Source organism: Mastomys coucha, unplaced genomic scaffold (genome assembly GCF_008632895.1).
Source record: "Mastomys coucha isolate ucsf_1 unplaced genomic scaffold, UCSF_Mcou_1 pScaffold5, whole genome shotgun sequence".
Lineage (NCBI taxonomy): Eukaryota > Metazoa > Chordata > Mammalia > Rodentia > Muridae > Mastomys > Mastomys coucha.
In genome coordinates this window covers 105,716,524-105,728,530 of record NW_022196911.1, presented here as the reverse complement: position 1 = coordinate 105,728,530, position 12,007 = coordinate 105,716,524, and the positions used below count along the sequence as shown (strand labels likewise).

Genomic DNA, 12,007 nt, shown 5'->3' with positions numbered 1-12,007 from the left:
AGTCCTGGCTGCCCTGGAACTCACTCTGTAGACCAGGCTGGCCTTGAACTCAGAAATCTGCCTGCCTCAGTCTCCCAAGTGCACCACCACTGCCCAGCTCCTTTTTCATTCTTGATGAAGACACAGAGGTAATCAGAAGCTACTAGGAAATACACTAAACTGCCCAGCCTCCCCCCCCCCAAAAGGACATTTTTGGGGAAAAAAAGCCAGCAGGAGCTCACTCAGAATAACAGAACTATCTAATGGGAAAAAACCCTAGAGACAGCCTTCACAGAAGCAATTTAGCCATGGGGAGGTTTCTGTCGGTCAGGAACCACTGCCCAAGGGTTTCCAGAAGATAAACCCACTGGGTTTATCTGTAGGTGGTAACTCAGAGTCAGTCGGGGTCAAAGGCCATCCTTGAAATTGCCTCTTCTTAGGAGACAAGCTCTGGACTCAGCCTAGTTAGGTTCAGAATTTACATACTGGGGACACTGAACATGAAGAAACGAAGTGGTGGCCGGAGACCATCAGGTTGCTTAACCAGCCCTGTCATTTAGATCCCCACAAGGTCTTTCCCATCAGATCCAAAACCTAGCGGGCAGGTAGTTTTCGCTCTCTGTAACTTTTAGAGGCTTCTGGGTAGCCACGTTGAAAGGTTAGGCCTCGGTTGCTTTGTGTGTGACCGAGGTTTGTACAGCCCGATGACCTGCTGGTTAAATGGCAGAAGGAAGAGAAGAACTGAGCGGAGCTGCTCGTTCTGCAGCCAGACACTTGTTCATTTTATGATTCCTTTTTAAAAAGCATGAGTTGTGTGTTCCTTTGGGGGTACCCCAAGACTCTTATTTTGTTTAGTAAACTTGAAGGAGACTAATTTTGTTTCTGTTGCTTGTTAGTGTTTATTTCCTTTGTTTGTTTGGGGGAAGTTGGGTTTTGTTTGTTTGTTTGTTTGTTTGTTTTTTCTTTTTGAGGTGGAGGAGAGAAAGATAGACAGGACGGTAGCCCAGGCTGGACTTTAGTTTTTTTTCCTGGAGACAGAGTCTTGTGTAACCAAAAGCTGGCAATCCTCCTGCCTCAGTCCTCTGAGTTGGCCACAATGCCCAGATCGTTTAGTAAACTTTGAGCAAGCGTCTGGGAGACACAAAATGTTATGCAGGCACCGAGGCTGGGAAGAGTAGCAGATAGCCCAGCTCAGGCAGTGCTTTCCACTGGGGGAGGGGAGGCTGAAACGGTCTCACGCAACCCAAACGAGCTCACACTTGCCTATAGCCACGAGTGGCCTTGAATGACTTCCTGATCCTCATGCCTACATACATGCTGGATAGCATGCTACCATGCCCAGGCTCTCACGTGCGATCTTAGCTATAACATGCCGACATTATCTTCTAGGAAAGCTTGTACTCTGTTACTGCGCCACTCTGTGGTCTTATCTCAAAGCCACCTATGCTGGGACATAGGATACCCCAGGCTCGTAACAGGAATACAGGTTAGAGTCGTCTGGGCGAGGCCGCCTAACCTTTAGGATGATCCCAGTAAGAAGGTCGAAAGCCTTGTTTCCCTTCAACCTCCCTTGGTTGGGCATGGCTGGCTTGTGCCTTTAATCCCAGACGGGAGGACTGCTGCAATTTTGTACATATCAAGCCAGGGCTATAGCATGAATGTGAGTGAAAGCTGTTATTTGATTGTAGCCAGAACAGAGGCGCAGGCACAAAACAAGACTTTAAAGCCTAAGAGAGCCAACTGATTACCCAAAAGGGGCTCAGAAAATAAACAAAAGCTAGAAGTTCAGGGTCTTCTGGGCAGCTGTCCTAGACCAAATCCAACGCCCAGCTGCTCCACACCCACTCGCGCAAGACCCTTCCAGAGTTAGCACTTGGCCTCTTAGCTCAGTTTCCTTGGGCCATCCACTAGGTTCAGCCTGCAATAATATCAGCTGATGAATAGAGTTTAAAGCAAAAGTCAAAAATATCAGGTGTTGCCAGGCAGTGGTGGCATACACCTTTAATCCCAGCACTTAGGAAGCAGAGGCAGGCAGATTTCTGAGTCCGAGGCCAGCCTGGTCTACAGAGTGAGTTCCAGGACAGCCAGGACTATACAGAGAAACCTGTCTCGAGAAAAACCTAAAAATAAAAAATCAGCTGTTAAAGCTGGAGGATGCGTTAGAGATTCTTGTCTCTGCTAGCTGAGGTCACGAGCACTGTTAATCCCAGCACTTGGGAGGTAGAGGCAGGCAGATGGCTACAAGTTCAAGGCCAGCTTGGTCTATGTAGAAAGATGGTGTCTCAATAAAGAACAACAGAGATTCACCAGTCCCTTCTGAAGAGGAGTGCTGGCTCAGAGATGGGAAGTGACTATCTCAAGTCACATAGTTGTGTGGCTAAACAGTCCAAGACCTCTATACAAGGTCAAGAGTAGTTTGGGGATGGGAGGCAACTCTACAGGTAAAACTCACCTGGTGAAAGGAGAGAACCAACTCCCACAAGGTGGTCTCTGACTACCACATGAGCATTGTGGCATGAATGCATTCCACATTATATGTAACTAAATAAGTTAATGTAAATTTAAATTTTTTTTTTTTTTTTTTTTTGCAGAGTGCTTTGTCAGGCTGGGGGTGGAGTTAGAGTACTTGCCTCACATACACGAAGCCCTGAGTCCCCAGTATCCCGTAAGCCATGTATGGTGACCAGTGCCTACAATCTCAGCACTCGGGAGGTTTTAGAGAAGCAGGAGGGTCAGAAGTTTAAGGTCATCCTCCATTCAGTAGTAGCTGTGTGAGACTGTCACAAAAAAAAAAAAACAAAAAAAAAAAAACAACTTACTCACAATAAACATAGAAAGCACAACCTCCCTCCGCGGCCTTTAGTTGGCTTGGAAAGTCTGATTCTGGACTGTGTGCGCCAAAACCCTTTACCTCCCTGGACATGGTCCCCTGTTTCGCCAGTGAGGAGAACAAGCTGATTTTAGACCCCTTTGCAGCCTAAACCTCCCGTGCTCTTAATTTCGTTTGAGGGCAATAGGTTGCTCCTAATGCCACCAGGCTTTTTCAAGAGCAGTGTGAGAAGCTGCAAGCAGAACTTTGAGGTTGTCTAGAGACAGCCTTCGGGCGGTGGCAGGGACTCCAGTTCAGCACGAACCGCAGTTGCAGTTTGGTTCCACCCATCCGAATAAAATACAGAACTTTAATCAGGACAGAGGTTAGGTATTTGCTCAGTGTGGTGGCACACACCTTCATTCCCAGCACTCAGGAGGCAGAGGCAGGAGGATGGATCTCTGTGAGTTAGAGGCCAGCCTGGTCTACAGAGTGAGTTCCAGGGATAGAACAGCCAGAGCTAGTAAGACCCTGTAAGCTAGGTGTGAGGTGACATTCAACACATAAAAGTCAGATTTTTGTGACCTTATAATCTCATTGAGCAAAGAGGACAAATTTGTGAACGTAAACCATTACCCATCAAGGGGTTCCTCTCCAATCAGGATGAGGCCACGTTAGTTGAGTTTATCAGAGGAAGCCTGAGCGAAAGGAGGACCAGACGGAGCAGGGCTGTGAAGCTGCCACAGCAGCTATAGAGACTGCGTGCAGCTTGGAGAAATGACACAGTGACAGGCATACCTGGACACCACAAGAGCCACCAGGAGGCTTTTTTGACCATGGTAGGTGAGTCCAAGCTTTAGAACGAAGAAAAAAGGCTCTGAGGATAGCTTGGGGTCTGATAATGAGGCACACAGAATATCAGGCTCATTAGACTGTTTCCCTCAGAGAGAGAAGAGTGATTGAGACAACACACACCACATACATACACACTCAGCAATGCAATGCTGTCAGTAGATTCATTTTCTTTTTAGCCAGGAGGAACCTGTGAACTTCACAGAAGATCTAGTAGACAGGCTCACGTGAGTGCCAAGGCCTTGACAGCTGCAGGCTCACCACCACTATGGCCTCCCTTCCCACCAGCATCCTTCCCCAGGGAAAACCACTGTCCCAAAGCCAACACTGGGGAGTACTTTTAAACCACCGCCGGCTGCTGTTTGTACTCGTCTGCCGCGGCTGCCTGTCTTCAGGGCGACTTTGGAAAGATTGATGAAGGAGAAGGGGTGTGGAGACCTCCCTTGCTGACACACTCCCGACTCTCATCAGAGATGGAATGCTTTCCAGGTCAGAGACACTAATCACTGCTGAAGCTGCCGGGACTACATCCTGGAGCTCTTCCCCACCCCTTGCTGCCTGTGCCTTCATTCTCAGGTACGAGGCACAACAGGAAACGACCTTTCCTGCAAAGGGCACCAGCCTCTTAAAACATCCTGTGCCCAGTTTCACTTGGCCAAATATTTAACAGGGCCAGAGTATGAAAAAAAAAAATGAAGGTATAGCTCCTTCGAAATACAGACCACTGTGGGAAATATCAATAGGATAAATGGGTATAGGTTAGATATGTCACTGTTTTAAGATGTGTGAACTAGGAGCCAGTGACGAAGCAATTCCATTCTGCCAAGCTTGTCCACTTGCGTTTGGTCCTCAGGACCCACAGGGTGGAAGGAGAGAACTTCCCCACGCATGTCATGACACGTGGGCACACACACATCCACAGAGTTATTTTACTTATAATTTGTCTATTTTATGTACGTTGGTATTTTGCCTGCGTGTATGTCAGATCCCCTGAAACAGGAGTTACAGACAGTTGTGAGCTGCCATGTGAGTGCTTGGAATTGAACCCAGGTCCTCTAGAAGAGCAGCCAGTGCTCTTAACCACTGAGCAGTCTCTCCAGCCCCACAGAATTATTTTTGTTAGTTTGTTTTGCTTTGCTTTTCGGGTCTGTCCTGGAGCTCTCTCTGTAGACCAGGCTCACCTCAAACTCAGAGATCCGCCTGCCTCTGCCTCCCAAGTGCTGGGATTAAAGGTGTATGCTACCACCATTTGGCCACAGAACTAATTTTTTTTTTTGGTTTTTTCGAGACAGGGTTTCTCTGTATAGCCCTGGCTGTCCTGGAGCTCACCCTGTAGACCAGGCTGGCCTCGAACTCAGAAATCCACCTGCCTCTGCCTCCCAAGTGCTGGGATTAAAGGCGTGTGCCACCACGCCCGGCTAGAACTAATTTTTAAATTCATTTTTAAATTAAAAAAAAAAAAAAAAGATCTTACAAGTCTGTGGCATACAAACTCACTTACTGTTGTTTGCTGTTATTTTTAGGACATGTATAATATAACCTCAGCCAGTTGGGAAGGTGAGGCAGGAGAATCTCAAGTTTAAGGCCTGCCTGCTTATCAAGACTGTGAGAATGAAAAAGCAATGTGGGGCTCTAGCTCTGAGATAGATTCCCTGCCTTAGGAGTGCAAGGCCCTGCCGAGCTCAGTACTGTAAAACTAAAGCAAAGAAGCATCTTTGCCTTATGCCTTAGTCGTGTGAATGCTGCCACCGTATATCAGGAGAAGGACTGTAAATACCTGGAGACTTACTGGTGTACAATGATATCATCAGTTCTGTGTTGCTTGGTTGGTTGGTTGGTTTTGTTTGTTTGTTTTGGTGGGAGGAGGGTGGTTTTCTTTTTTTTTGAGGCAGGGTCTCCTATAGCTCAGACTGACCTTGAACTTGTCATGTATGTGTCCCAGCAAGAATCATTGCCAATAGGAGGTCTGAAACTATGGATTAAGTTATCGTGAGAGTTATCACTGCTATTCGTTGGGCTAAAAATGTCTATGCCCATTTCAAAAGTCTCTGACTGAAGACGCTATTAGAGTCTTTTACGTAGCTGTGTTGAGGCTTGCTGCTGCTCATCCTGTTGAAGTCTGAAGAAAAAGTATAATGAGATCAGGGTTAACTCTGTTAGGTTGCCGAGTTCAGGCCCTTGCAAGCCTGGGATGCCCCATTTAGCCTGTGGTAAGTATTTGTCATCCCTTCTGAAGTTAATTCGCTCCTGGCGACCAACTTGGAGGAACAGAATCTACATTCAGAAAACTCAGTGTTTTCATGGAGAATCGCCTTCTATCCATGAAGATCCCTCTATGTGGGACACCAAATAGTAATCAGGATCCTGTTTACTGAGGGGGCAAAGGGAGCTAAAATGGTTGTGTGGATGACTTGATACTAAATAGACACGAGTGGGAAGTCTCAAGGGCTTGTTACCTGGAAGGCGGCTGGACAGTTCCCTCAATGTTGGGCTTCCCTTCCTATGAGCTTTATGCTTTATGGTCATTCATTTTTTGTCTGTCTGTCTTTCTGTCCATCTTTCTTTCTTTTTCTCTTTCTTTCTTTCTTTCTTTCTTTCTTTCTTTCTTTCTTTCTTTCTTTCTTTCTTTCTTTCTTTCTTGTTTATTTTGTTTTGTTTTTGATACAGGGTTTCTCTGTGTAGCCCTGGAACTAGCTCTGTAGACCAGGCTGGCCTCAAACTCAGAGACCCACCTGCTTCTGCTTCCCGAGTGCTGGGGTCAAAGGTGTGTGTCACAGCGCCCCTGGCTCCAGTTCATTTTCTTTACCTAATTTATATTCTTTGACATCAGCATCAATGCTTGGTCTGGTGGGCGTCCTGCATCCTTCAGAGGGCCTTCAAATATTCTGCTCAGGCTCCTTGTGTTTGTTTATGGCTTCTCACTTTTAACTGTGACAGAGAAGTCTCATGTTCAGATTTTTTATTGGTCCCATGCATAGTATAAAATATTGTATAGATATAACATTGCATAAGACTATACTGAATCTATGGGACTCAGATAATAAGTTATTCTTGTGAGGTATGTTTGCTAAAGATGATGAGAATCAGCTGGCTGTGGTGGCATGGGCCTTTAATCCCAGCATTCACGTGAGACAGCACTAATAACCAGCAGTGGTCATTCTTGCATACATGAGTTCAAAGTCAAGCCAGCCTAGGATACATGAGTTCAAATTCAAGGCCAGCCTGTGCTACATGAGACCCCCCCACCTCACAAAAAAAAAAAAAAACAGACAAAAAAAAAACCAGGAAAAAGATCAAACCTTATATTACTAATCTGAATTCTCTCTTTCGTGTTTTTATTGCAGGTCAAGAATGACCCAAAAGAACTCAAAGCTTTGCTCCAGAGCCAATGTGTATACCCAAGTGCCTGATGGAGGATGGGGCTGGGCCGTAGCTGTTTCCTTTTTCTTTGTTGAGGTCTTTACCTATGGCATCATTAAGTCATTTGGTGTCTTCTTTAACGACTTAATGGACAGTTTTGATGAGTCCAACAGCAAGATCTCATGGATAATATCGATATGTGTATTTGTATTAACATTTACAGGTGAGTACATGAGCGGTATCCATGTGTGCTTGTGTTAACATTTACATGCCAGGATATCTGTCAGTATAAGCTTAGCCAGCACACCTGGTCCTTTTAGTCTGCCTGCCTGCCAGTTGTCAGTGGATCTGTCATGATGTGATCTCGATGTGTCCTCTCGCTATGCCCTGTTGGACGGTCTAGCAGCAATTAAGGAATGTGGCTTTTAGCAGGCTGGGGACCAGCAAGAATTAGAAGACAGTGAAGGAAAAGCCATGGTTTCCAGACATAGTGTCTGTAGTCCAACACACACTTTAGGCATGGATGTCCGCAGCTTGGGAGGTAGTTCAATGGGAGAATGCTTACCTTTCAAACCATGTAAGTCCCAGCACCACAAAGAAGGAAGAAGTGAGATACGTATAGCGTGCATGGCACTTGTGGTCTGTAGAGCATTTTGAAGACAGTGGTAAATCCCAGTCCTCCAAGGACCTAGCCACTGGCTAAGAAAGAACACCCAAAGTCCCCAGGTACTAGCTTTGACTGCACATGCACTAAAAATGGAGCTACACGGAGTCAGCTCACAGTGGCTCCTGGGCAAGGATAACATGAAAATTCATGAAGCATTTATTTAATGATTAATAATGCTTTGCCTGCGTGTATGTCTGTGCACCACTGGTGTGCTTGGAGGTAAAAAGAGGCCAGAAGATGATATAGGATTCCCTGGAACTAGAGTTATATATGAGATGGTTTTGATTTGCTGAGTAGATGCTGGGAGTTGAACCAGGTCCTGTGGAAGGGCAGTCAAGTGCTCTTAATTTGCTCAGCCACCTCTGTGACTCCTGTGTTTTTAAAAAAGAAACTCATTTAGCATGCTAAGGCTTTGGACTCCTAGAGACATGCTGAAGAGGCAGAATAGAAAAAGTTCAGTGTGGACACACGAAAGATGGGGTGTGTGAGGGTAGACAGTCAGCTCTGTATCTTAGGGTTCTTCACTTACAGACTCAACCAGCCAGGCTGAAAATGTTCCAGAGCCATTGACCATTGCTGAGTCTACCCTGGTTAACACATTCAAACGTCTTCCTTGTCACGTTCATTATGCCACCCTAAGCATAGTGTGACAACTGTTTACATGCTATGGCCTTCATTTAGAGGTCGTAAATGGTCTGGGGATGGTGTAAGTATATAGAGGGTGTGTATAGGTTATATACAACTACTGTGTCAGCATAAGGAACCTGAGTACCCATGGATTTGGGTCTCCCTGTGGAGCAGGGAATCCCAGAAACATTCCCCATAAGATTATAATTCATAGCCAGGCAGTGGTGGCGCATGCCTTTAATCCCAGCACTTGGGAGGCAGAGGCAGGTGGATCTCTGAGTTTGAGGCCAGTCTGGTCTACAGAGTGAGTTCCAGGACAGCTAGAGCTATACAGAGAAACCCTGTCTCAAAAAACCAAAAAAAAAAAAAAAGTAATTCATGTATTTTTTTTCCTTGTTTTTGTGGTACCAGAAACTAAACCTCAAGCTTCATGCATGCTGGACATGGACACATATAACATGCATGTACCACTAAACTATATTCCCACTTATAAAATTATAAATATCCTGAGGAGACACTGAATCCCATCACCTGATTCCCCAAAACACTTTACACTTGTCACTTTACACTTGATTCGTCTCGGCACAGCACTCTAGATTCAGTGCATAAAATCAGATGGGGTGGGAGGCCACTGTCACATTGAACACATTCACAGTAACTCGGGCCTGATTTGAACATGCATGCTACCGTCCCGTGTTCATCTGTCTGTGAGAGGCAACACCAAGGCTTTCCTGACAGGTCAGAAGGCCGAGCTTACCTCAGAAAGGCAGCCAGACTGCCCTTAAACGTCCCTGACTCATGCCCTGTCATGCAACATCACCTGTGAGTGAGAGCTACCCTCTAAGTGTAGTTCCCGTTAGCCGCAGAATATCCTAAAAGGCCCTCCATCCTGCTGGGTTTTGCAACAGGATCTCACTGTGTAGAGTGCTCCCATCAGCAGCTGCAGTCATTACAAGCTTGCAGAAGCTTGTGGCCAAGCTGATGGTCTGTGTTTGGTCTCTGAGACCCATGTGGGAGAAGCAGAGAAACAACCCCCCAGAATTGCCCTCTGGCTCCACTGGTGCTCCTGAATACATACACCTACATACACACACATGCATACACACATACATGTACGTACATGCATGCATACATACACGTGCATATGCATACACGCGTGCATACACATATATCCGTGTACACATGCATATGTATACACACATGCATACACACAGACAGATGTATGCATACACACATGTAAACATACATGCATACACACATACATTACACATATGCATATACACATATACACTCATATATGCATACACACATAAATGCATTCATACATGTTTAGGGTTTTTTTTTTTTTGTTTTTTTTTTTTGAGACAGGGTTTCTCTGTGTAGGTAGCACTGGGTGTCCTGAAACTCAGTCTGCCTCCTGGGTGCTGGGACTAAAGGCGTGTGCCAGCACTGCCTGACCATACATGCAATTTTAGAAGTTAAAAAATATATAAATTTACCTTGTGAAAACTAACACTAACGTGTCTGTTGATTCCAACAGAGTGCCTCCCCTCCTCTCCCCTCCCCCTCCCCTCCCCTCCCCTCCCATCCCGCCCTCCCCTGCTCTCCCCTTCCAACTAGTATGTTCCTCTTTGACCCAACTCTGACTGGTTCGCTTATCTTAGTGTACTCCAGCCAGTGTTGAGTTGAATGTAAGTAGGAAAGAATTTGCTAAGTTTCAGTGTCCCCAGGGAGAGCGTTTAGAAGCCAAACTGACTAAGACTCCTCACTGCTCCAGATCAGCTGTCCCATGGCTATTGTCTTTTAAGTGAACATGCCAGAGAATGCTTCCTATTTTCATCCTGTGGTATATTCCGGACAGTCTAATGAAACTAGGTAGACTGACCACAGACGGGGCTCTTTTAAAAGAATTGGAAGCAGTGAAGATAGAAAATAAAAGCAGTTATTAGGAAAATGATCCTAGGGAGAGACAGTGTATGCTGGAGAGCAAACTAATTGCATGCGCAGTTCTGTATTGAGCAAAGATAATTCACCTAAAAATGTCTTCGATACAACCACCCTCACAGATGCTGGAATCTGAGGCCTTGCTCATGCTGGGCAAGCTCTTCCCCAGCTCTCCCCCAGGCCCTGGCTTTCCTCTTGCTATTTTTTCATTAAAGTACTGGGGATTGAACCTAGGGTCTGGCTAGTGGTAGCAGATGCTCCTCCCATGAGCTGCAACCTCAGCCTTCTTTTTAAGTTTTTGCCTAGGACGGCCTTAAACTTGCAATCCTCCAGCCTCAGCTTCTTAAGTAGCTGAGATTTCACTCTTGAGCCACCAGGACTGGCTCTTTGCACTTTGAATCTGAACAAACGCTGAAATAACCTCTGGCCCGACCAATGGCCATTGTAGGAAACACCCCAGGTTCTTACATCACCCCATGATATAAGTTCAAGTTCAAAACGTGTGGGAAGGAATAGCAGTGAAAACCGGCACAGAAACGGAAGGTCAAAGGTCTCGTTCTGTTCCTTTCCCTCACAGCTCCACTCTCCACAGTCCTGAGCAACCGCTTCGGACATCGGCTGGTGGTGATGGCAGGCGGGTTGCTTATCAGCCTGGGGATGATCGCTGCCTCCTTCTCCCAAAGGGTCTACCACATGTACATCTCCATAGGGGTCATCTCGGGTGAGTGCCTCTCCTCCGCTCAAGAGTTCTGTGCATGCACGGGCCGCTTGAAGAAGGGAGGGATGAAACCGAACCCAGATCATATTGGGGTCTCTCTCTTTTTTTTTCTTTAAAGTTAATTATGTCTGAGAAGTGATTTTGAACTGAGTGATTCGGATGGATACGGTCCCCACGTGAGAACACATTCCCAAGCGTCCAAGAGCTTTTGTTTTGTTAGGGAGAAAAAAAACTTTACTCAGAACTTTTCTTCCTTTCTAGTTTGAGACTGGGATGCATCATCTACACAACATAAGACTTAAGTTCTTACGCCAGCCGACGCTTCCCAGACTGGGGGCTGAGCACCCTGGGTGCTGTAAGGGGGATGCTGGCCTTGGTCTTAGGAGTGTCTGAGAAGACACTGATGGTAGGCGATATATATGTGTGTCCAGTTTGCATAGTTTAAATTTTGTATAGATCTCTGCACACATCAGAAGCCTTGGTCGGACAGACCGGGTGACATGGGTCTGTAATCTCAGCACTTGAGGACTAGGCTCAGGCAGGGAGATCATGAGTGTGAGGCCAGCCTGACTTACGTGTCTAAATAAATAAATAAATAAATAAATAAATAATAAAAAATGGAGACTTATTTCCACATACAAATATTACATAAACATTACTTTGGATAATTTATTCTACTGTGAGCTGTATAAGTTTGGGGAGTTCTGGAGGACGGCTCTCAGTTCTTATGTCTCAGCTCCCTCCATGATTGTAGCTGCGTTTCTTTATTTGTTTATTTATTTATGCTTGTAGCAATCCCATGCATCCCAGGCTAGCCTCCAAAGGCCTATGCAATGGCCAAGAGGTATCCTTGAACTTCTGACCTTCCTGAGTGCTGCGGTTATAGGTATCCACTACCATACCCAATTTCACGAGGTACCTGGGGACTGAACTCAGGGCTTCGTGCATGCTAGACTCGCACATTATCAACTGAGCTAGCCCACACTCCCTTTTCTTTGTCATCGCTTTTTCTGCAGAATGATTAGCTTGGCTCCCGGAACTTACGAGTTCT

General features: G+C 45.9%; 2 protein-coding genes across 10 annotated transcripts in view; one reads left to right on the top strand and one right to left on the bottom strand.

The window, feature by feature from the left end:
• Nucleotides 1-12,007, bottom strand: part of Arsg (arylsulfatase G) — a 145,477-nt gene that overhangs the window by 114,547 nt on the left and 18,923 nt on the right. The window lies entirely within an intron of this gene.
• Nucleotides 1-12,007, top strand: part of Slc16a6 (solute carrier family 16 member 6) — a 22,975-nt gene that overhangs the window by 2,852 nt on the left and 8,116 nt on the right. For 4 of the 5 annotated variants that reach the window (XM_031354535.1, XM_031354538.1, XM_031354536.1 and 1 more), the window contains 2 exons: nt 6,985-7,223; nt 10,816-10,959. In XM_031354535.1, the coding sequence (XP_031210395.1) occupies nt 6,985-7,223; nt 10,816-10,959 (383 nt within the window). Of the gene's footprint in view, nt 1-2,785; nt 3,632-6,984; nt 7,224-10,815; nt 10,960-12,007 lie in introns of those variants that run through there. The other variant, XM_031354539.1, reaches the window with a different exon arrangement.